Raw genomic sequence first — 25762 nt, forward strand, 5'->3', positions numbered from 1 at the left:
TTCCAACACCACTGCACTCCAGCGACTGAAGAACTGGGGAAAGAGTTGGTGCTGCTCATTGCAGTCCTGATGGCCAACAGCAGCCTAATTTTTTTAAAAATGGGGTTAAGTGCTTATTATGTGCCAAGTACTGTGCTAAATGCTGGGGTAGGTACAGGATAATCAGGTTGAACACTGTCCATGCCCCACAAAGGGCTCACAGTCTTCATCTCCTCCAAGATACCTTCCCAGACCAAGCCCCCTGTCCCTCAGCTTCCCTTCCACCTCACCACGACTCTTTGCTCTCCCCCTCCCACTCCCCGCCCCACAGAATGTGTCTGTTCACTGTTATATTGTACTATCCCAAGTGCTTAGTAAAGTGATCTGCACACAGTTAGCACTCAATAAGTACAACTGAATGAATTAATGAATGATTGAGAGCCCCATTTGGGACAGGGATTGTGCTCAATCTGATTTGCTTGTATCCACCCCAGAACATAGAATAGTGCCTCTCACATAGTAAGAACCTAACAAATGCCACAATTATTACTTGTCTGCTGTGTGACCTTGGACAGGTCATATAACTTCTCTGTGCCTCAGTTCCCTCAACTATAAAATAGGGATTAAATCCAACGCCCTCCTACTTACACTGTGAGGGTCATGTGGGGCAGGGAACTGTCTTCAACCTGATTATCTTCAACGTACCCCAGCTCTTAGACAGGGCCTGGCACACGGTAAGCACTTAACTGGCACCAATAAGAAAGAAGTCAAGGTGGATGCTTCCAGTCCCTCCCGCCATGCCCACTCTGGTTGGGAATTCCCGACAGAACTCTCCCAAATTCCTCTTCCTTTGCCACACGGGCATCAGGAAATACTTTGGACCTCTTAGACGAATGGAGAAGTGGACAGAAAGGGACTGTCATTACCCAAAACTTCATCCACAATACCTCCTCGCCCACCTCTTATCGCTTGGCCCCAAGCGGCCCCCAGTAACCTCCATCCAGCCCGGAACCGAGCCCCGAAACCGGACACCCCCAACCCTAACATCCTGTCAGCAATTTATATTTTTACAGACTTCTACAGTGCGGTCTTGGAAACAGGTTTTGAACAGAACTGTTAAGTTCAAAAGCACACTCCCGAATAATCCTCCCTGACAAATTCAAGTCCTTCGGCGTTTCAATAAAATCAGCGCTAACTGAACCGAGGCTCTTTTTGAGGTCCAAGGAACCGGGGGTTCCCGGCAATAGCACGAGTTTTACAGAGCCGCTGGATGTCGAGGGATGGTATTTTACTTAGAATGTACTCAAGACTCTGGTGTTTTTGAAAATCGTCCCAGAGGAGAACCCTAGCTCGTTACAGAAAGCTGCTGCTAGTGACCTCGAGAGGTCGTTTGGTCCAATTTTTGGCTTCCAGTAGGTTAATTTCCTAACAAAAACAACAACAAAAATCCTCTAGGCTATCAGGATACTGCAGTGTTCTGGACTCTTTAAAAACATGGCTGTCTTCCCCAACAATCCCTTAAGTCTGTCAGAGAGGGCAACCTTTTCAAGATTTCCCTGTTAACTGTAAACTCACTGTGGGCAGGGAATATGTCTGCTATATCATTATATTATACTCTCCCAAGGGTTTATACAGTGCTCTGCACACAATCAGCATGCAATATATAATAATAATAATAATGCTGGTATTTGTTAAGCGCTTACTATGTGCAGAGCACCATTCTAAGCACTGGGGTAGATACAGGGTAATCACGTTGTCCCATGTGAGGTTCAGTTAATCCCCGTTTTACAGATGAGGTAACTGAGGCACAGAGAAGTGAAGTGACTTGCCCACAGTCACACAGCTGACAAGTGGCAGATCGAGGATTCGAACCCATGACCTCTGACTCCCAAGCCCAGGCTCTTTCCACTGAGTCACCCTGCTTCTCTGATTGACTGATTTCTAGGGGGGCAGTGGCACTTACATTTTTTTTGGTTGTGGCAGATTTCAGCTCCCGAAACTGGAAGGCGAAATTAGACGAAATTAGACTCCGAATGCTGTGGGTACCTGACGGCAGCCCCGGCCCCCCACAGCTCCCTCCTACTTAGACCGAGCTCCATGCTGGTGGGACAGGGACTGCGTCCAACCTGATTTCCTCGTATCTCCCCAGCGCTAACAATGGGGTTTGATACACAGAGAAGCAATGTGGCCTAGTGGAGAGAGCACATGCCTGGCAGCCAGGAGGATCTGGGTTCTAATCCCAGCTCTGCCACTTGGCTGCTGTGACCTTGGGCAAGCCACTTCACCTTTCTGGGCCTCAGTTCCCTCATCTGTAAAATGGGGATTAAGATTGGGAGCCGCATGTAGGACAGGGTCTATGTCCAACTTGTTTATCTTGTATCTACCCCAGCGCTCAGAACAGTGCCTGGCACATAGTAAGCACTTAACAAATATCATTTAAAAAAAAAACCCAAAAAATAAAAAACTGCAGATGGGTCAATGTTGCCCTCCCCAGGACTGAGGAGCTCAAAAGGAAGTGAGATTGTTTCAACTTTATTTTGAGAAAGTATTAGGGCCTCTTGCCCGGCACAAAACGACAACTCCTCAGAAACACAAAAGAAAAACCCAAGGTAGCAAGCTGTATGCATATTATAATTGGGTATGTAGTTGTTTTTTGTTCTTTTTTTTTTTTGCATCGTTTGCATTCATTATTTTACAAAGTTAACATTCAGTAGAAAAAAAAGGATGTGTGCTACTCTTTAATTATTTTTCCATATAAATAAACTGATTAATCCCTCTTGGCCTAGACTAAAAAATGTCTTCTTGTGTCATTCGGTAAAAAAAACCTCAGTCCTGAAATGGTGTGGATTCACACACCCCCCCGGCCGTAAAAATCCCTCCCTCGCCCACTCGGGGGAGAGGACCTGGCATAGGTTGGCAGGGCGATCCTGGCTGGGATCTGGCCCCGAGTCCACAGGAGGTTTGCGAGTGGAACCAGAATGTGGAGATGGGAAGGCCTCGTCCCACTCAGGCTAAGCTTCACTTGACCGGCCTCCGCCCCCTGACCTCTGACCCTGTGTCTCGCCCAGTGGGGTCCCTGTCGGCTGACGCTAGGCTCCGGACTAGCTTGGAAACCCGGGCTTGCTGACGACGAACATTCCCGTCCAGAGTCTGGGGCATTTCTGCCCCCCAGAGAGCCCCTGGGCCAGTGAGTGTCCATCTCCTTGTGGACAGGAGGAGGCGGTGGTCACTCCCCAGGCTGGTTCTAGGTCATCTGTCAAGGAAACCGGGGAGGAGACGGGCCAGTAGTTCCGGGTAGTTCCGGAGACTATGGACACCTCAGGGGGGAAAGTCTGGGTCCAGGCGGATCGACGGCTTCATCACCCCTAGCCGGCTTCATCACCCCTAGCCGTCCTGCCTGACCCGCCCCGGGGCAGATTGGGGGGTGGGGGCGGGGCGGTGGCCGGGCCGGGTCCCGTCGGAGAGGGGAGAGGCTGAGGAAAGAGCGGCCAGGGTCATGCTGGAAGAGAGGAAGAAATGCCGCTGGCAGTGGCGCTGGCAACGAGGAGGAGGATGGTGGGACAGCTGCCCTGGGGGCTCCTTAGACCCCCACCCAGTCAAATGTCCATGTAGTCGTCGTCCTCGTCCGTGTCGCTCTCCAGTGAGGACTCCTGGCTGGAGGTTTCCAGGATCTCCAAGGCCGGCTGACAGAGGCTCTCCTTCTTCACGTTGGCTGCCGACTGGGCCGATAAAATGGCGGACTGGCAAAAAGAGGGACAAGCACAACGAGTGGTCAGCGTGGACGGCATCCCAATGGCATGGCGAGGACCCTAACAGCCCCCGAGTCTCGGGAGTTGCCACAGCCCAGGAGTGGGTTCCGAGCAAGACTTTCCACCCCACCAACCTGGAATTTGGGATATTCGAATGCCTGGTCCCAGGCTCTCTCGGCCCCTCTCTGCCATTTGCCAGGGCTTGTCTTGGGGCCGGGGCCAGCGGCAGCCCCCTCCGGGACCCCACCTGCAGCCCCCAAGGCCTGGTCTCTGACTAAACCTTCCCTGTTTGATCGGTTTGATCGATCAATGGTACTTACCGAGTGCTTACTTTGTGCAAGGCACAAATTACTAAGGACTTAGGAGAGGGCAATAGAGTTGGAGATCTAATCTCTTCCCTCAAGAGCTTCTAGTCTAATGGGAGGAGCTTAGAGTTTAATAGCTTACAGTTCCTGAGAGAAACTCTGCTGGCCTGGCCCGGGTGCCCGTGCCAGTTCGACTGTAGGATTCCGTCACCGTTGTTTGGGCATGGTCGTTTGGCCACTGGTGCCTCTCAGAAGGGCGGAGTTCAACTATCAAATGATCGATCGATGGTTGGTATTTCTTGAGCGCTTACTTTGTGCAGAGCACTGTACTAAGCACTTGGGAGAGCCCAATACAACAGAGTTGGCAGACATGTTCCCTGCTCACAGCCAGCTTCCAGTCTCCAACCACAGTGGACAAATTACCTTTAACTTCTGCTTCGTCTCTTCTGAAATGCTGCCCTTTGGGGAAAGCAGGGTGGGCGTCGGAGGGGTGACAGTGATCTCGGGGGGAAACTTGGTCATGGATGAGGGGATGAAGAGCTTTGGCATGGTGGGCAGAACCCGGGCTTTGGCCCGGGTGGAGTCTGCCTTGTTCAGCTGGCTTCCCAAGGGCTGCGGGCTGCTGCTGGGGTCTGGCTTGGAGCTGGAGGCTGAAGGAAAGAGGGATCAGAAAATGGATTTCCATGATGACCACGGGCAATCCTCAAGACTGTGAACCCCGGCCACGACTTCCTCTGACCCTCAAAGGCGGCGACCGCTGGGGGGTGAGGGCCACTCCAGTAGGGGAGGGTCTCAGCTGATGATGGCGATGGTATTTGTTAAGTGCTTACTATGTGTCAAGCACTGTTCTAAGTGCCGGGGTAGATACAAGGTAATCAGGTTGGATGCAGTCCCTGTCCCACATGGGGCTCACAGTCTCAAGCCCCATCTTACAGATGAGGGAACTGAGGCACAGAGAAGTAAAGTGACTTGTCTAAGGTAACTAACTCAGCAGAGAAGTGGCAGAGGTGGGATTAGAACCCAGGTCCTTCTGAATCCCAGGCCCGTGCTCTATTCATGAGGTCAAGTTGTTTCTTTGTTCCTGGTAGTATGAAGGTAGCAAAGAGTGACTCTTTGGTGGGGGTTCACCCATTTCCTCAAATCTCAAGGTTTGCCCTCGCCTCCCAAGCCTAAAGAGCAGTGTGGCTAGTGGAAAGAGCCCGGGCCTGGGAGTCCTGGGTTCTGCCACTTGCCTAATGTGTAACTTGGGCAAGTTGTTTCACTTCTCTGCACCTCAATTCCCTCATCTGCAAAATGGGGTTTTGTGGAAGCAAAGTGGTCTGGGCCTCGCATCACTCCATTTCCCTTCAGACTGTCCCCTCTGAGCTGTTTCACCTTTAGGCCCATCTCCTAACCGCCCTGTTGAAGCCAACGAGAGTAACTCCGGTGACTGGAGTCCCTAGGAATGGTAGGATATGAAGGAGATGGACTTTGACAGGTCTTTAGGCCTGGACTCCATTTTGTACTGCCAAGACGCGATTTACTTGAAGCGGGCTTATCAAGTATCTTCTCCTCTATGTCCAGATGTCTGCCTTATGGGGGAGCTTGGTATGTCAAGGCCTTGAGATAGGATTGAGCTGTTTCTTTCCTTAGCAAGGTCAGGATCCCCAGCTGGCTTATCAGTGGGATTCACCCACCTGACCTCTGGAATAGGGAGAACCAGACAGGGCGGAACAATTACCCTGAGCTGGAAATTTATGGCTGCTTGTTTTAAGGTAAAGAACTTGTATTGTACTCTTTGATAGTGTGCAGAGACCAGAAACTGTACCAACTGTCTAAAAAGAAGCTCCGTATTGCTTTGCGCTGAGCTGGACTTGACTAGTAGAGGAAACTCTGCCTGTCAACCACCACCCCCATTAGCCCTAGTAGAACTAAACTTGTCTCTGACGTACACGCAGAGTGCCTGAAGTTTTCTTCGACAGTTTCAATCCCTGTTGTCCCTCCTACTTAGACTGCGCCCCATGTCCTGATGATCCTGTATCTACCCCAGCGCTTAGGACAGTGCTTGGCACAAAATTTGCGCTTAACTAATACCACAATTATTAAATGCTTTAGGTTTGGGGTGGCTTCTCCTTAAATCACCTGATTTTAAATGATAATAACTGTGGTATCCTTCACTTAACTTGAGGTTCACAGTCTTAATCCCCATTTTACAGATGAGGTAACTGAGGCCCAGAAGAGTGAAGTGACTTGCCCTACACCATTCAGCAGACAAGTGGCGGAGCCGGGATTAAAACCCAGGTCCTTCTGATTCCCAGGCCTGAGCTCTATCCACTACACCGTGCTGCTTCTCATCAACGTCTCTATGGTTTTTTTCTGTTTTGCTGGTTAGCTGCCACGAGAGAATCAGGCATCCAAACTGATGGTTACCTTTTGTGGGCTGGCAAGGCACCTGCCCTGGGCCTGGGGGTGACTGGCTGCGGAGCGGAGGTAGGTGGGTGGCGGGAAAAGCTGGCTCTGGCCTGAAGTTCTGCCCGTGACCCCTGGCACTCGCCTTCCCCCCAAGCAACCCCTTAGCATGGCATAGTGGATAGATCCCAGGCCTGGGAATCGGAAAGTCAGGGTTCTAATCCCAGCTCTGCTACTCATCTGCTCTGTGACCCTGGGCAAATCACTTCCCTTCTCTGGGCCTCAGTGACCCCATCTGTCAAATGGGGATTGAGACTGTGAGCCCCATGTTGGGGAGAAACTGTGTCCAACCCGATTTACTTGTATCCACCCCAGTGCTTAGTACAGTGCCTGGCACATAGAAAGAATTTAACAGACACCATCATTACAATTATTATGATTAACAATAATAAAAATAATAATGAGGCTGTGCTCATTACCTGAGCCTCCGTCATGCCCCGTGCTCAGGCTCCTTGCAGGCTCCGTTTGCCAGCGGTGGGCTTCCGACGACTGAGCCACGGTGGCCATTTTCATCTGCTGACAGAGGCAGGACTCTTGCGGCTGAAATCCGAGCCCATCCAGGGGTCCGTCCAACTCCTCTTCCTCTGTAATGAGAGCAGATGCCCCGTGTTACCAATGCTAATGAGAACTGCGGTATTTATTAAGCTCTTACTCTGTGCCAAGCACCGGGCTAAGGGTTGTGGTAGCTACCATGCCATCGGATCAGCTCCAGCCCTGCCCAATTTAGGAATCCCGGTTTAAGGGGGAGGGAGAAGAGGGATTTCATCCCCGTCTTCCAGAGGAAGAAAAGGAGGCAAAGAGAAGCAAAATGGCTCATTCAAGGTTACCAGGCAGGCAAGTGGCATTAGAACCTGGGTTCCTTGACTCCCGAGTCTATAATAATAATTACAACAATAATGATAATAATTATGGAATTTGTCAGGCATTTGTACTAAGCACTGGGGTAGACACGAGTTAATCAAGTTGGATACAGTCCCTGTCCCACATGAGGCTCACCATCTTAATCCCCATTTTACAGATGAGGTAATAGGCACAGAGAAGTAAAGTGATTTGCCCCGGGTCACACAGCAAAGAAATGGCGGAGCCGGGATTAGAACCCAGGTCCTTCTAATTCCTGGGCCCGTGCTTTATCCACTAGAAATCCGCTTAAAAATTCTTTCTCCTTCCCGCCCTGCTCAGCAACCCAATTTACATTAACCCATCAGCACTTATTTATTCTCCTGTTTGCAAAGTACTTTACTAAACGCTTATAAGAGTACAGTATAACAATAAACAGACCCATTCCCTGCACACAGCACACTCACTTATGTATATATGCTTATTCACGGAGACAATCATTCATTTTGATGATTTAATTTATAAATATTTTGTTGGTTTCCCCCAATTTGAGTGGAAGCTCCTCCTGGACAGGGAATGTGTCACTTCTTTTTGTACTTCCCAAGCATTTAGTACAGTGCACTGCACTCAGGGAGTACTCAATAAATGCTCTTTCTTCTACTACTAGTTCTAGTATTACCTGTACCTGGGAAGCAGTGAAGCCTAGTGGAAAGAGCTTGGGCCTGGGCATCAAGAAGACCTGGTTCTCCCCCCAGCTTTGCTAAACTGCCTGCTGTGTGACCTTGGGCAAGTCACGTCACTTCTCTGGGCCTCAGTTCCCTTACCTGTAAAATGGGGATTCAATACCCACTCCTCTTCCTACTTGAGCCCCATGCGGAACAGGGACTGTGTCCGACCTGACTAACTGTATCTACCTCAGCACTCACAACAGTGCTTGACATACACTAAGTGTTTAACATAAGAAAGGGCTCGGGCTTTGGAGTCAGAGGATGTGGGTTCTAATCCCGCATCCACCACTTGTCTGCTGTGTGACCTTGGGCACGTCACTTAACCTCTTGGTGCCTCAGTTACCTCATCTGTAAAATGAGGATTAAAAGTGTGAGCCCCATGTGGGACACCCTGATTGCCCTGTGTCTACCCTAGCTCTTAGAACAGAGCTTGGCATATAGTAAGCACTTATTAAATACCATAATAATAATTATTCTTTTCATTACTATTACAGGCCGGAGGCTTGGGAAATCGAAGCTGAGAAGAGCTGGCATGGGTTTGATTCATAAACCGAAGCGAGCGTTTAGTCAATTTTTTACTGTGCTTTGGCTTATCCATTTACGCTGATCAAAGGCCAAGCACGTCAGCTGATCTGCAGCCCAGGGTATCACATAACCTGATTCAATCAGCCACGTGTACAATCCCCAGAAGAAAGCTGAAGGGGGAAGGAGTGGTCAGAGGAACCCTGAAGATTGGAGGCTCCTTGAGCAGGGTTCATGTCCACCAAGACTGTTATATCACCCTCTCCCCAAGTGATATTTATTCAGCGCTTACTGTATGCAGAGCCCTGGCCTAAGCGCTTGGGTGAGGATCCCACGGCAGGGTCGGTGGATGTGATCCTTGCCCACAAGAACCTTCTACAGGGGAGACAGATACACTTGACTGGGACCCAAGCTCTAAATTCTCTCTCCTTCTAAAACCAAGGCGGAGGGGTTGAGTCAGAGCCACGTTTCTATGCCTTGGTTGCCCCGTTTATAAAACAGGGAATACCCGTGCGGTCCTTCAGGGAAAACATTTGAGGTGCCAAAGCGTCACGGCGACAGAAACACTCATCTCTGACTGGGCAGGTGTGGTAATGGTAACTGCTGAGCACCCACTAAGTACACAACACTATACACACAACACAACACTTGGAAGAGACAACTCTCCCCTCAATCAATCAATCATATTTACTTAGCACTCACTGTGTGTAGAGCACTGTACTAAGCACTTGGGAGAGTACAAAACAACAGAATTAGTAGACATATTCCCTGCCCATAACGAGCTAAAGTTTTTTGTGGACAGGAAATGGATTTATCAACTCTATTACATTTTACTCTCCCAAGTGTTTAGTTAGAACAGTGCTCAGTACACAGAAGCACTCAATAAATAGCACCGATGAGTGATGAAAGCAGCATGGCCTAGTGGAAAGAGCCCAGGCCTGGGAGTCAAAGAACCAGGGCTCTCATGCCAGCTCTGCCACTTACCTACTGTGTAACCTTGAGAAAGTGACTTCACTTCTCTGGACCTCAGTTACCTCATCTGCAAAATGGGGATTAACTCCTACTCTCTCTTACTTAGACTGTGAGCCCCATGTGGGACAGGGACTGTGTCCAACCTGATTATCTTGTATCTTCCCCAGAGCTTAATACAGTGCTTTGGCATACAGTAAGTGCTTTACAGGTGTCATATTAAAAAAAAAATAAACAGAAGCAAAAACACTGCCTAAAAGGCACTTCCTCCCTCAGGGTATTTCCTTTGTTCCCACGGATCCCATTCAGTTCCATCAACCACTACCTGGATTTCCTCCGTTTCACACTTAGAGTATAGGTCATTAGCGCCTGTCCTTTCTCACTGTAATTCTTTTATTTATATTAATTTCTGTGCCCTCCTCAAGTCTGTAAACTCATTGTGGGCAGGGAATGTGTCCGTTATACTGTTCTACTGTTCTTTCCCAAACATTCAGTACAGTGCTCGGCACACAGTAAGCACTCAGTAAATACAACTGCCTGACTGACACACTTACCCACACTTCCGGGTGTGGCTGGACTCTTTAATGAGCAATAATAATTATGATATTTAAGCACTTACTATATGCCCGACACTGTTCTAATACTAATCTGAGGATCTCCTCAGACCAGGATCTCTGCAGAATACTAATGAACCAATGTACCAGGCACTGTACTAAGCACTGGGGTAGATACAAGCTAATCAGGTTGGACACAGTCCATGTCCCACATGGAACTCACGGTCTTAATCTCCGTGAGCTGAAGATGAAGTAAATTTGCAGATATGGGAACTGAGGCACAGAGAAGCCAAGTGACTTGCCTAAGGTCACAAGTAGGTGGCAGAGCCAGGATCAGAACCCAGGTCTTCAGATTCCCAACCCCATGCTCTTCCCGTTGGGCCACTATACTGCTTCTACAACTTGAACTTTGCTCCCAAAATACCAGTCCCAGAAAAGAGGGAGGGGAAAGTTCCAGATGGGGGGATGGGGATGGGAAGAAGGCAATGATAAACAGGGGGGTGAAAAGATAGGTAGCTGGTCAAAGGAATTTTTGCGACAAGCGAAAGGTCGGGCTAAACTCAAAGCTCTTGTATGTAGGAGTCAGGCTGGGGCAAGAACATTGTGCTGGAGGAGGAAAATCTAGGGTCAACCAGAGGAATGTGGGGTGTTGTACCTGACCAAAGTGCCTCCTGGAAGCCCCCCACCCAGTTCATGTAACACTTAGATTTGTGGCCTTATATAAGGGCACTGAGCAATCCTTCAGACAGTTGAATGGACCCAGGGTAGGAAGAAATATTTATCAACTGATAAGAACTGCGGCCCAGAGAAGTGAAGTGACTCACTCAGGGCCCCATAACCTGGGTCCCCGACTCCCAGAACCCTTGGTCTTTCCACTAGGCCACGCTGCTTCTTCTGTGGAGTCCAACACCTTAGGTCCTGCAGAGGTCTATTAAAAAGTGAACACCACTACTTTGATCCAGAAAAGTAGGGTAGGAAAATTATTTTTAGGAAAATAATTACCAGCAAGAGTAATTTGTAACTTATTGTTCACAGATCAAAAAGGTGGGGGTGAAATCAGCTGGTACTAGAGAAATCTCGTTAGGTTTTAAGTGCCCAGCACAAACTGAATAGCCCAGTGGCAAATATGCTTATAAAGATAAGAAAGAATTTACTATGAATAGAAATACGCTTTGCATTCTCCTATCGCCCACCCAGTTACAGGAGCCTGAAGAACGGAATGTACCACTCGGTTCTGCTCCAGGGGTAAGGAAGGGAAGGAATGACATTTGTAAAGCGCTTACTATGTGTCAAACACTGTACTAAGCGCTGAGGTAGATTCGAGATAATTAGGCCCCGCATGGGGCTTCCAATTTAAGTAGGAGGGAGAACAGGCATTGGATCTTCAATATGGAAAAGCAGTGTGACTTAGCATGAGCCACCACCTGTCTGCTGTGTGACCTTGGGCAAATCACTTAACATCTCTGGACCTCAGTTACCCCATCTGTAAAATGGGGATTAAGACTGTGAGCCTTGTATCTATCTTGTCACATGTATCTATCCCATGCTTAGAACAGTGCTTGCCACATATCGTCATCATCACCTATACTGGAGAAACAGCATGCCCTTCCTCCTTCCCCACTTGCAGCCCCGGGATTGGCAGTTTCGGGGTCCAGCCTCCGGGAGGGCGAGGGTGGGTCCTCTCCTGGACCGCCTCCCCAGTCCTGGGCAGTCTGGCCCTAGGTGACTGTGCCAGTGGGATGGAGGCTTTGAGGGGGGTGAAATCAGTTTAACTCTTCCAAAGGCAGTGCCAGGCAGGAGAGAAGAAGGGGGGGAGGGTACAGGGAGGCCGTCGGGATTTCGGGGGGCAGATGCCAGGGTACTGGCAGAGAGGGGCACATGGGGAAATAATTTCATAAGTCACAGTAGGGCAATGGGGAGAGCAGGGTGGAAGCGGCTGGGTGGTCAATTCAATTCAATCATATTTAATTCAATTGAATTGAATGCTTTCTTCCTGTGTGCAAAGCACTGTACTAAGCGCTTGTGAGAGTACAATATAACAATATTATTATTATTTATTGTATTAATGAGCACAATGACAGGTCACTCAATGAATATTGTGACTACTGCGATCTAGCGTGGCCCTACGGCAAGAGCGTGGGCTTGGGAGTCGGAGGATGAGGGTTCTAAAGCCGGCCACGTGATGTGTGACCTCGGGCAAGTCACTTCACTTCGCTTCTATTCTCTTCTCAGGGTAGAGCATGGGCCTGGGAGTCACAAGGTCATGGGTTCTAATCCCAACTCTGCATTGTCTGCTGCGGCCTTGGGCAAATCAATTCACTTCTCTGTACCTCAGTTACCTCACCACGGGGATTAAGACTGTGAGCCTCATGGGGGACAATCTGATTATCTTGTATCTACCCCAGCGTTTAGAACAGTGCACATAGTAAGCACATAGTAAGCGCTTAACAAATACCATAATTATAATTATTATTATATTATTATTGTTATTATTAACTTCTCTGTGCCTCGGTCACCTCATCTGTAAAACGGGGATGAAGGCTGTGAGCCCTAGGTGGACAGGGACTGCATCCAACCTGATTAGCTTGTATCTACCCCAGTGCTTAGTACAGTAGCTGACACATAGTAAGCGCTCAACAAAAAACACGGAAAAAAAAAATTCAAGGAGCTGAGCCTGGAACTTTGTTGGCATTGTGTTTCCTTTCCAGCAGAGGGACCCACAGTCTAGCATTCCCACTTCCCAGGCTCCAATCCAGGATTCCAAAGGTCTCTGCCGGCCCCTCCCCTGCTTCCTCAGGCCTACCACCCCCCTCCTCGCCCCCATGCCCACCCCCACTGCGGGAAAGCTGTGCAGCCACCGACTGGGCTGAAAGGGATATTCTCCATCTCAACGGCGGCCCGGCAATGAGCAGCCGTGCCCCGCTTCCCATAATTACTATTTGTATTTGCTTTAATTCGCAAATGCTGGGCTGGAAGGCCTTCTCGGGGAGAGTTTCATTTCGCCTGAGGAGTTTCGTCCCTTGCCTTCCTTTTCAACTGTGGATTCGTATGCCAAGCAGGTCTGGATTTGCTCTCAGAGGATTCTGGGGGAGATCATTCCTCCTGCCCATCCCGGGGCCTTTTGGCCTAGGCTGGAGCTGGGGGTGGGGAGATGGTGGTCTCACAGCTGGGACGGGGGGCTGAATCGGGCAGGGCTGCGGGATGTTGGGCTTCAAAATGAAGAAACCCCTTTTCCGAAGCCCGCAGATGGAAGGCAGCAAATGAGCCGGGAAACACAACTTATATAGTGTCTCTCAGCCAATTTACCTCTTTCCTTGAATTCCCTTAGTGCTGGGACACTGGCTAATCTCTCAGCTCTTGGGCTTCTGAGGCTAAGAGACCAGCTGGGCTCAGAGGTGGTTTTTGAAGTACCCCATCAAAGGGGAATAATAATTAATTAATTATGGTATTTGTTAAGCACTTACTATGTACTGTATTAAGCGTTGGGGTACATACAAGCAAATTGGGTTGGACACAGTCCCTGTCCCATGTGGAGCTCACAGTCTCTCAGTTTCAGATGTGACAACTGAGGCAAAGGGAAATTAAGTGACTTGCTCAAGGTCACACAGCAAAAGTGACAGAGCTGGGATTAGAACCCAAGTCCTTCTGACTCCCTGGCTCATGCTGCATTCACTACGTCATGCTGCTTCCCTGGAAGGAAGACATGGAAGACGTGGCCTAATGGAAAGAGCAGAACCTGGGTTCTAATCCTGGCTCCACCACTTGCCTGTTGTGTGACCCTGGGCAAATCACATCACTTCTCTGGGCCTCTGTTTCCTCATCTCTAAAATGGGGATTAATTTCTCCTCCCTTTGATTTAGACTGTGAGGCCCACGTGGGACAGGGTCCCACTTCTATTTCTTCTGTTCTCTTCTATTTCTCTGTCTCTGTTCTATTTCTTCTGTGTCCACCCCGATTTACTTGGATCCTCCCCAGTGCTTAATACACTGCCTGGCACATAGTAAATACTTAACAAATACAATAATTATTATAATTATTATTTTCTGTGCCTCTGTTCTCCTGGTCTCCCTCTTACTTAGCCTGTCAGCCCCACGAAGGACAGGGACTGTGTCCAACCTAATTAGCCTGCAGTTCCCTCAGCTCTTAGAACAGTGACACATACTAAGCACTTAACAAATACCATTTTTTAAAAAAGTGCAAAATGCAGTGCTTGGCATTCAGTAGAACACTCAATAAAATATCCCTGGGTGATTGAGATGTTAAATTTGGGAAAGACAGCCTTGCATTCCGATGCTTTGGATTGGCATCCATCATCCCGTCTTTGCTGGCTGGGATTGAATGGTCTGCAAACACCCTGTCCTTCTCCAGGTTTCTTTGTGGTTCAACCCCTAGTGCTGAGCTGAATCCCAGCTTCCCTCTTCTTTGGACTAAAAGTAACTTGTGGGCAGGAATCATGTCTACCCACTGCACTGCACTGTAGAAGTAGCATGACCTAGTGGATAGAGCAAGGTGCTGGGAGTCAGAAGGTCATGGGTTCTAATCTCTGCTCTGCCACTTGACTGCTGTGTGACTTTGAGCAAGTCACTTCAGTTCTTTGCACTTCAGTTACCTCATCTGTAAAATGGGGATTGAGACTGAGGCCCCATGAGGGATAGAGACTGGATCCAACCCAACTGGCTTGTATCCACCTCAGCACTTCGTACAGTACCTGGCACATAGTAGGTGCTTAACAAATACCATAGTTGTTATTATTATTATTACTTTCCTAAGCTTAGTACAGTGCTCCATATACAGTAGGTGCTCAATAAACACTATTCACTGACTGATTCCATCCTTCCTCTTTGCTGAGTTTGTTTAGGGGCTAAGGTAGATTTGGGCTGATGCCTCCTTGGAGCAACTCGAAGCAGCATGGCCTAGTGGGCAGAACATGGGCCCAGGAGTCAGAAGGACCTGCGTTCTAATCCTGGCTCTACCACATGTCTGCTGTTCAACCTGGGCAAGGCACATAAGCTCTCCGTGCCTCAGTTACCTCACTGCAAAATGGCAATTAAGACTGTGAGCCCCACGTGGGACAGGGACTGTGTCCACCTGATTAGCTTGTATCTACCCCAGCGCTTAGTTTAGGACTTGGTGAATAGGGATAGGACTTACTGAATGAATCAATCAATAGATCCATCAGTCACTCAATCGTATGTATTGAGCGCTTACTGTGTGCAGAGCTTGGGAGAGTAGAGTACAACAGAGTTGGTAGACACGTTCCCCCGCCCACAATGAGTTTTCAGTCTAGAGGAGAGATAGGAATATAAAATAAATTCCAGAAATGGACATTAGTGCTGTGGGGCTCAGGGAGGGGGTGAAATCCAAGTGCAAGGGCGATGCAGAAAGGAGGGGGAGGAGAGAAAATGAGGGTTTAGTCAGGGAAGGCCTCTTGGAGGAGATGTGCCTTCAGTAAGGCATTAAAGGTGCGGAGAGTGATCGTCTGTCGGATAAGAAGAGGGAGCATGTTCCAGGCCAGAGGAGGGAACAAATACCAAAGTTTTATTATTATTATTATTAAACCAGGGGCTCACAATTTGTCTCAGGGACAAGGAGTTCCTTATTATTTGATCAACTGAAAAGCAGCATGGCCTACTTGGCAGAGCATGGGTCTGGGAACCTGAAGGACCTACGATACCCCAGCGCTTAGAACAGTGCTCGGCACATAGTAAGCGCTTAACAAATACCAACATTATTATTATAATCCCGGCTCTGCTCTGGCTCCGTGAGGGACAGAGACTGTCCAAAATGCTCAGAATGAATCTATTCATCACTGGGCACATGGAAGTGCTTACCAAATACCACCTCCCAGTGCTTAGAACAGTGCTCTGCACATGGTAAGTGCTCAATAAATACTATCACTATGAAAGCTTCCGCTATTATTCTTAACATCGGACTGTATACTAAGCCGAAACTGGCCACTGTCCTCGCACATTCCAAAGGCAGTCAGTTCCCACACATCCCTCGCTATCTTTAACCGCTGGTTCTGCGGCTTTGGGCTCTGATTTACTTGGTGTCCCTCTTCCTCCTGAGGTCACTGCTATGCTTGCTTGGGGCCGGACCCCAACGTTTACTTAGAAACGCCCCGGCAGGGCCCCAAGAGAGCTGGGAAAACTCTCGTGAGTCCTTCTTCTCCACAAAGGCATGCGGGATTGGGATCGGCGCCAGTTCCCGAGACAGGGCGGGGGGTGAGGCGGGCAGACGGTGTGGGAAGAGGAGAAGCGGCCTGCACTGTGGAATTGAAAAGGGAGAAGCAGCGTGGCCTAATGGATAGAGTACAAGCCTCGGAGTCAGAAGGCTCTGTGTTCTAATCCCCGCTTGCCTGCTGGGTGACCTTGGACAAGTCACTTCACTTCTCTGGGCTTCAGTTACCTCACCTGTAAAATGGGGATTGAGACTGTGAGCCCCACATGAGACAGGGACTGTGTCCAAGCTGATTAGCTTATATCTACCCCAGTTCTTAGTACAGTGCCTGGCATATAGCAAGCACTTAACAAATACCACACATACAAAATAGCAGAGTTATTAGCTGGGGCCGGGGAGGAACTGGACATTGACCAAAAAACAAAGCAGAGGGAAGACGGAATTGATGGAGAAGAGGAATCCATTCTGCGATTCTGTGCTTCTCAGGGAATCAACGCAAGCCGCCCCAAGGATGGAGTGGAGAAGTCACAAGGTTTAGTGGCTAGAGCCTGGGCCTGGGAATCAAAGGACCTAGGTCCTAGTCCCGGCCCCATCATTTATCTGTTGTGTGACCTTGGGCAAGTCACTTCACTTCTTTGGGCCTCAGTTCCCTCATCTGTAAAATGGGGATTAAGACTGTCAGCCCCATGTGAGACAGGGACTGTATCCAACCTGATTACCCTGTGTCTACCCTTGTGCTTAGTACAGTGCCTGGCATATAGTAAGCACTTAACAAATACCATTCAAAAACAAACATAAAAACCATAAAAACAAGTGGTGCAAAGGGTGAAGACTCTCACCCACCAGAGACCTGAAGTCCACTTGCCTGGAAAGGACAGAGGCCCTTCAGCCCTGACGGGAAAACAAGAGCAAGAAATCCTCTTGATTTCGCTCTCTGGAAAATAATGATTGGCACATAATTTGCCAGAGGGAGAGTGATCGTCTGCTGTCAGATATGAAGAGGGAGGGTGTTCCAGGCCAGAGGCAGGAACAAATACCACAATTATTATTATTATTATGACAGCAGGGGCTCACAATATGTCTCATGGACAAGGAGTTCCTTATTATTCGATCAGCAATGGAGTGGGGGCCTGGAAAGGGGAGAAAAAAGCAATCTAAGAAGTCGCCTGGAGTTTCACAGAAAACAGAAATGGCCTAGGGAGATTAGAGACTTTTTTTTTTAATATATATCCAGACATCAAGAGAGAGCCCCTAGAGATGGGACTCTAATTCCAGTAGCATTTCAGTTTTCTCTTAAAAATAAAATGAATAAAACAATGGTGGCTAACAGCGACCCTCACTCTTCCCTTTCCCCTGGGTCTGTAGACACCTCCTGTTCATGGTATTTGTTAAGCATTTATAATATGTCAATCACTGTATTAAGCTCTGGGGCAGATGCAAGAACATCAGGTCGGACACAGTTGTTCCACCTGGGGCTCACAATCTAAGGGGGAAAGGGCAGAAACAGGTGCTAATTCCCATTCTACAGATGAGGAAACTGAGGCCCAGAGAAACGAGGCCCAATGTCACTTGGCAGGCAAGTGGCTGAGCTGGGATTAGAACCCCGCGGCCTCTGACTCCCAGGTCCAGGCTCCTTTCACTAGGCCCGAGAACCCCTGGCCTGTCTTGGGGCCACAACTGGGGTTGGGGAGGGCAAAACCTAGGGGGAGAAGTCTGTGCCTTTTCTGTCAGAGGCTTCACTTTCACCCTGAACAATTAGAGAGATCAGGTCACAGGGAAAATGGAATTCCCCCCACCCCAGTTTGTTCTTCACAGCTGATGGATTCAGCAGATTAGATGAGCCAGCCTGCGGGACTGATTATTGAAGGAAAAAAGAAGTCACATACAATAGGTGTGGGTTTCTGTTCCATTCCGCAGAGCTACACCCACTAGCTAAGTGCTATCCGCTAAGGATCAACAGTGGCCACGCTTTATCCCTGCCCAGGGATGATCTGGCTTCTGGGAACTGGCCTCCAGACCCCAAGAAATCCTCCACTGACAAAAGCCCCGCGAAGCTCGGGCTCAGGGTGGAAAAGCGGAAAAGTGCTCTGGAACCCGTAATGCCTGGTAGGATCCCGCTAGCCTGCCTCTCACTTGGGCGAGAAGTGTTTCCCTGCGCATGTTGCCCGAATTAAATGACAGCTGGTTTTCTCGCTCCACTTCCCAACCTCGCTGGTTTCCGCCGAGCCAAGGGGCAATCCCAAACACCCGTGGGGTTCCCAGCGACAGCAGCAGGATGGCCCAGCTGCCTACCGGCAAAGGCTCTTGAAGAGAAAAATAGCAAGGATAATAACTGAGGCAGTTAGTTAAGGCCCTTACTATGCGCTCAGTGCAGGGTGGATATGATCAGATCACACATGATGATGGTGGTGGTATTTGTTCGGCGCTTACTATGTGTCAAGCACTGTTCTAAGCACCGGGGTAGATACAAGATCACCAGTTTGGACACAGTCCCTGCCCCACATGGGGTTCACGTTCTTAGTCCCCGTTTTACAGATGAGGGAACTGAGGCCCAGAGAAGTGAAGTGACTAGCCCCAGATCACACTGCAGACAAGCGGTGGAGCTGGGATTAGAACCAGGTCCTTTTAGCTCCCTGGTCTGTGCTCTAAACAGTAGGCCATGCTGTTTTCCAGGCCTGGCCCAGCTGCCCACCAGCAAAGACTCTTGATGAGAATAATAAGAATAATAACTGAGGCAACATTAAGGCTCTTATTATGTGCTGAGCACTGGGGTAGACACGATCAGACCACATCGAGTCCCTGTCTCCGGATCTCAGTTCCCTCACCTATAAAAGGGGGATAAATCCTGGGAGCTCCATGTGGGACAGGGATTGTGTCCGACACCAGTACTTAGTAAAATGCCTGGCTCATAGTAGGCTCTTAACAAATTTAATTAATTAAAAAAAATTAAAAATCAGGGACTTACCTCGGGCCAAATAGGCCATGCTGGGGGTAGCCTCGGCAGCCTGGACCCGGAGAGGCTCGGGATTCTTGGGAGGTCTCTGCGCAGGGGGTCCAGCAGGAGAAGCCGAAGAGGAAGAGGAGGAGGAAGAGGTGGTGGCAGCGGTAGAGGTCTTGGGCTTGGATGGCAGTTCGTTCAGCCGCAGCAGGTTTTCAGAGGTCGCGGGGTCGGGGTGGAGGGGAGCGGGTTGCAGGGCCGCGGGGGTCGCTGGGAAGAAGCCCTCCCTGGTGTCCTTGGGGTGTTTGGGGGTCGTGGGTGTATCCCCTGAGGCCTAAGAGGAGACAATGAGGTGGTGAGAATCGGGGCTTGTCGGGTGTGGAAACAACCTAGAAACTCTCCCCTTCCAGGGTGGGACTAGCAGCAAGCTGTCCGGGCTCAATCAATCCACCAAAGGTACTTTTTTTTGAATGGTGTTTGGTAGGCGCTGTGTGACAGGCACTGTACTAAATCCTGGGGTAGATACAAACTGGACACAGTCCATGTCCCATGTGGGGCTCCCAGATTTAATCCACATTTTTCAGAGGAGGTAACCGAGGCACAGAGAATGGTGGTGGTATTTGTTAAGCACTTACTATGTGCCAGACACTGTACTAAGCACTAGAGTTGATTCAAGCAAATCAGGTTGGGCACAGCCCCTGTCCCATGTAGAGTTTACAGTCTCAATCCCCAATTTTCAGAGGAGAAACAAAGGCATGGAGAAGTGAAGTGACTTGCCCAAAGCCACATAGCGGAAAGGTGGCAGAGTTGGGATTAGAACCCAGGTCCTCTGACTCTCAGACCCATGCTCTTTCCATTAGGTCATGCTGTTTCTCGTAGTCTAGTGGAAAGCCCTTATTGAGCGCTTACTGTGTGCAGAGCACTGTACTAAGTGCTTGGGAGAGAACAATACTGTTAGTAGCCACTATTCCTGCACTCAAGGAGCTCAAAGTGTAATGGGGGGAGACAGACCGGAAAATAAATTAGGTAAGAGAACTTCTCCAAAACGCCTTCACTGACCAAGTCTTCTTTTCCTTTTCTTCCTCTTCTGCATCGCCTTGACTTCCTCCCTTTATTCATCCCCCCTCTCTGCCCCACACTACTTACGTACATATCCGTTCTTTATTTCTATTAATGTGTCTCCCCCTCTAGACTGTAAGCTCGATGTGGATAGGGAATGTGTCTGTTAATACAGTTATAATATTGTACTTGTACTCTTTCCACCGCTCAGTACAGAGCTCTGCACAAGGTAAATGCTCAATAAATACAATCGACTGACTGAGTGACTTTCTCACCGGACAAGCGAGAGGCTCTGTGAACCACTCACTCCCTGTGGGTCTACTGGGGCCTGCAGCCAAAGTGCATCGTCGGCTCGGGTTTATCGAGCAGGCTGAGGCCTAATAAGGCAGTGTGACCCACTGTCTTCGGATCGCAAAGCCTCACGGCTTCTAGAGACAGCGCTGTGTGGGTGTCTCCTTCTGGCTGGCTTCAGAGCTGAGGCCACACTCCAGATTCCTTCTAACTCAGACCTCCTCTAATGGCAGGACTATCGATCCATCACTCAGTCCTATTTACTGAGCGCTTACTATGTGCAGAGCACTCTACTTAAGTGCTTGGGAGAGCACAATACAATAGAATTAGCAGACACGTTCCCTGCCCACAATGAGCTTACAGTATAGAGGGGAGAGAGACGTTATTATCAATCAATAATTCATAATATTTAATTTAAAGGCATGTATAGCGGTGTGGCCTAGTGGAGAGAGTATGTGCCTGGCAGTCAGAAGATCTGAGTTCTCATCCCAGCTCTGCCAATTGTCTGGTGGGTGACCTCGGTCAAGTCACTTCACTTAATAATAATGTTAATAATGATGGTATCTGTTAAGCGCTTACTATATGTCAAACATTGTTCTAAGCACTGGGGTAGACATAGGATAATCAGACTGCACACAGTCCCTGTCCTACATGTGGTTCACAGTCTTAATCCCCACTTTATAGATGAGGTAACTGAAGCCCAGAGGAAGTCAAGTGACTTCCCCAAGTTCACCTAGGAGACAAGTGGCAGAGTTGGGATTAGAACCAGGTGCTTCTGACTCTCAAACCTGGGTTCTATTGACTAGGCTAAGCTACTTCACTTCTCTGGGCCTCAAGTATCTCCTCTGTCCAGTGGGGAGAAAACACCCATTCTCCCTCGCTCTTCGACTGTGAGTCCCGTGTGGGTCTGAGCTATTTATTCGGATCTACCTCAGAGCTTAAGTACTACAGTTATTATTATTATTATTATTATTATGTTCTCAACAGACCCCACATGTTAAAATCTGCGTCCTTTGACCTGCACATGACCAGTTCTTCCAGCCTCATGGCATGTTCTCTCCAGAAAGAAGCTGCTGGAAAATGGCCCTTGGGTCCCCCACTGGTTCTAACCCCAAACGTATAGTGGAAACAGGCAGCAGACATTACAGGAGGGCAGGAGGACAGAAGATACCCATCAAATCTGAGAATTCCAGAAGAATGCTCCCTTTCTTCGTCCCGCTCCCCGCAGCCCCACAGTACTTATGTCCACTTCTGTGACTTTATTTATATCTATTAATGTCTGTCTCCCAGCTCCAGAATGTAAGCTCCTTGTGGGCAGGGAACATGTCTGTTTATTGTTTACTGTACTCTCCCAAGAGCTTAGTAGAGTGCTCTGCACACAGTAAGTGCTCAATAAATAAGAGTGAATGAATGAATGAATGAATAAAAGAAGAAAAAAACAGCTTTTGGGTTTTTTTCTCAGTATACTATAAAACCAAACTTCTGAGAGGTTGAGTCAAAGCTGTTTGTCTTCACCTTCTCCTTTTGAAACCCCCGGTGATTCTTAATTTGAAGAACCTATTTCCCACTCTAGACTGTAAGTTGGTTATGTAAACTGCTAATTCTGTTGGATCGTACTCTCCCAAGCACTTAGTACAGTGCTCTGCACATGGTAAGTGCTCAATAAATACCACTGATTGATTGAAAAATCTCAATCCTCTCACATTTCTGTGCTGTTGTGTTCCCTTGTCCATCTCTTTCAGTCCTCCATATTTTTATTTGTTTCAATTGAATGAGGACATGGCTTTATTCCCCCCAAGGGACACGTGAAAGGGTTTCGATCTTCACTTTCTTTTTTACACTGTTTTTATTTCAATTTCTCACGCAAGTGTTTTGCAGTTTCCCACAGTGCGACCAGAAGCCCAGCGGCCTGGACTGCCCCCTATGAGAGAGTCAGTTGAGGGTCGATGCTGCTGCGATTAGTCACCGGGTCTAGAGAAGCAGCGGCAACCCCCTCCCTCGGTTCCCCAAAACCTCCCCCAACTATGGGCTCCGATATTTAGGTGGTGTGGCACCGTGACCCTCGGAGTAGAGTGGGAACCAGCAGATGTTCCTAATGGCAGCTTCCTAACAGTCGGGGTAAGGGCACACAACTCCTCATCTCGTTAAGGGAAAAATCCAGCCGCTGCAACTCGAGGAACGAACAATTCTAGGTCCTGGGGATGCAGCTGGGGTTGGTTTGGCTGTCAAGAGCGAACGATAGGAATCCCACCACTCTCTGAGTTATTCTTTAATAATGATGATAATAATAATTGTGGTACTTGTTAAGCGCTTAGTATGGGCCAGGCACTGGGGTAGACACAAGCTAATCAGGTTGGACACAGTCCTACATGGGGCTCACAGTCTTCATCTCCATTTTACAGATGCGAGAACTGAGGCTCAGCGTAGTGAAGTGAATTGCCCAAGGTCACACAGTAGACAAGCGGCTGAGTCGGGATTAAAACGCATGACTTTCAGGCTTGTGCCCTAGCCACTATGCCATGCTGCTTCCCAGAGGTTCGGTGTAATCTCTTAACCCCAGAAAAGGCAACAATTCTGAATAATGAGGACCCAAAAATCAACCCCCCCCAGACCCTCACCCTACAATTATGCTTCTTGTTTCAATTAAATTGTTTCTTGTGACACTAAGAATTGATTTTTGTCTCAAGATAAGTAAGCAGTATGGCCGAGCTGGAATTCTAATCTTAGCTCCAGCTGTCACTGCTGGTCTCTGGGACTCTGGACAAGTCACCTGGCCTCTCTGAACCTCAGTTACCTCATCTGTAAAATGGGGATTAGTTATCTCTTTTCGCTCCCCTTTAGACTTGCGAGCCCTCAGGGTCACACCTGGAAAGTTTCCAGTTCTCTACCAGTCTTGACTACAGAAGGGAGAGTCAAGCAGAAGTCTACCCATTCCATTCCTAGCTTGGCCAGTGGCTAGCGAGTGGAAGGCCATCTGCTACAAGTCAAAACTCACCTGTGCTGGGCAGCAGCAGCAGCGATGAGAAATAATCGAGGGTGGAGACTCAAGTTTACTGAGCGGAAGAAGGCAATGGTAAACCACTTCCGAATTTTTACCAAGAAAACTCCGTGGATACACTACCAGTACGATTGCAGATGGAAGTGGACTGAGGTGGGGGAGATATGTCCAAGGAGTTGCTATGGGTCGGAGACAACTCGACAGCATAAGACAAGACAAAGAGCCTGGACCTGGGAGTCAGGAGGACCTGGGTTCTAATCCCAGCTCCGCCACGTGTCTGCTGTGTGACCTTGGGGGAATCACTTCACTTTTCTATGCCTCAATTTACCTCATCTGGAAAATGGGGATTAAGCCTCTGAGTTCTATGTGGGAGAGGAACTGTGTCCAACCCAATTACCTTGCATCTAGCAAAGAAGCATGGCTCAGTGAAAACAGCCCAAGCTTGGGAGTCAGAGGTCATGGGTTCTAATCCCAGCTCTGCCACTTGTCAGCTATGTGACTTTGGGTAAGTCACTTAACTTCTCTGTGCTCAGTTACCTCATCTGTAAAATGGGGATTAAGATTGTGAGCCCCACTTGGGAAAACCTGATCATCTTGTATCCTCCCCAGTGCTTAGAACAGTGCTTCACACATAGTAAGTGCTTAACAAATACCATCATCATTATTATTATTATTACCCCAGCACTTAGAAAAGTGTCTCGTACATAGTAAGTGCTTAACAAATATCACAGTAATTATTATCATTAGTCAGGACAATCTGGGTTCTAATCCTAGCTCCGCCACTCATCTGCCAAGTGATCTCGGCAAATATCTTCACTTCTCTGGGCCTCATTTTCCTCATTCCTCCCTCCTTAGATTGTGAGTCCCACACGGGAAGGGACTGCATCTGACCTAATTTTCTTGTATCTAGCCCTGTGCTTTACACAGTACTTGGCAAATAACAAGCCCTTAAATACCACAACTATTAGAATATTTCTGTGGTCTCTGTGGGTTCCTCCCCAACGTGGATTGTGACCAGAGACCACATCTTCAATGATTTCCTTGCATTTCTCGCCTGTGTTCAGACCACTGTGTTACCTGCAGGAAGCACTTAATAAATGCTAATACTGAATATCTCTGTGAAGAAAAAAGGAGATGGATTTTTATCTCAAGGGGAATGTGGGGAATGGAGACCAAAGTGCCTTCTGGATTTGCACTATGGGGCTTGGCAGAAAGCAAGCCCTGAACAAATATAAAGTTGATTTTTAAAAAACTACAATTCTACAAGCGTGTTTCGAGGGGACAAAGCTCAGAGACGTCCATTTCTGCAAGCAAGTATCTCGGGGTGTGGTGACAAAGCTTCTTAGTGAAGACCTCCCATCTGCCTGGTGGCAGAAAATGGCTTGGGGTCAGGGCTGATCTTGGGTTGGGTGGTGTTATGCAATCAATCCATGGTACTTATTAAGTGCTTACTGTATGCAGAATATTGTTATTTAGTGCTTGGGAGAGTACAATACAACAGATTTGGTAGACACATTCCTTTCCCACAACGAGCCCATTCAGGACTGAATTAGACCTGTTCCTTGGAAAGTCCCACCAAACTATCAGCTCACTCACAGCCTTCCAATTTCTCCAAAAGTGGGAGGGAAATCCATCTCCTTCCAAAGGCTTGAGGGAAAATAATAATAATAATACCAGTATTTTTAATGGTATTTGTTAAGCACTTACTATTTAATGAGCCAGGCACCATACTAAGAACTGGGGTAGATACAAGATAATCAGGTTGGACACAGTCCCAGTCCCACATGGTGGGGCTCACATTTTACAGATGAGGTAAATTGAGACCCAGAGAAGTGAAGTGACTTGACCAAGGTCACACAGCAGGCAAGCAGCGGAGCTGGGATTAGGACTGTGAGTTCACTGTGGGCAGAGAATGTGTCTGTTGTAGTTTACTCTCCCAAATGCTTAGTACAGTTCTTTGCCCACACTAAGCGCTCAATAAATACGACTGAATGAATGAATGAACCCTGGTCTTTCTGACTCCCAGGCCCATGCTCTATCCACTAGGCTACGCTGCTTCTTGTGTCCGTTAAGCGCTCACTACATGCCAAGCACTGTACTAAGAGGCTGGGGTAGATATAAGATAATCAGGTCCCACATGGGGCTCACAGTCTAAGCAGGAGGGAGTACAGGCACGGAATCCGAACAAGCACAGAATGCCCATTT

At 48.4% G+C, this 25762-nt stretch overlaps 1 protein-coding gene and 1 non-coding gene across 4 annotated transcripts in view; one reads left to right on the top strand and one right to left on the bottom strand.

Moving 5' to 3' along the window:
- Window positions 1–2495: 2495 nt before the first annotated feature.
- Window positions 2496–25762, bottom strand: part of CABIN1 (calcineurin binding protein 1) — a 174223-nt gene continuing 150956 nt past the window's right edge. For all 3 annotated transcript variants that reach the window (XM_029048894.1, XM_029048891.1, XM_029048892.2), the window contains exons 34-37: window positions 19237–19543; window positions 6901–7065; window positions 4457–4683; window positions 2496–3719 (exon numbers count right to left, since the gene is read on the bottom strand). In XM_029048894.1, coding sequence (XP_028904727.1) covers window positions 3576–3719; window positions 4457–4683; window positions 6901–7065; window positions 19237–19543 — 843 coding nt within the window. In that variant the 3' untranslated portion in view covers window positions 2496–3575. The remainder of the gene's footprint in view (window positions 3720–4456; window positions 4684–6900; window positions 7066–19236; window positions 19544–25762) is intronic.
- Window positions 23408–23544, top strand: LOC114806229. The gene has a single exon (XR_003754265.1). It is a non-coding gene; the product is annotated as a small nucleolar RNA SNORA7 (small nucleolar RNA).

Source organism: Ornithorhynchus anatinus, chromosome 21 (assembly GCF_004115215.2).
Source record: "Ornithorhynchus anatinus isolate Pmale09 chromosome 21, mOrnAna1.pri.v4, whole genome shotgun sequence".
Taxonomy (NCBI): Eukaryota; Metazoa; Chordata; class Mammalia; order Monotremata; family Ornithorhynchidae; genus Ornithorhynchus; species Ornithorhynchus anatinus.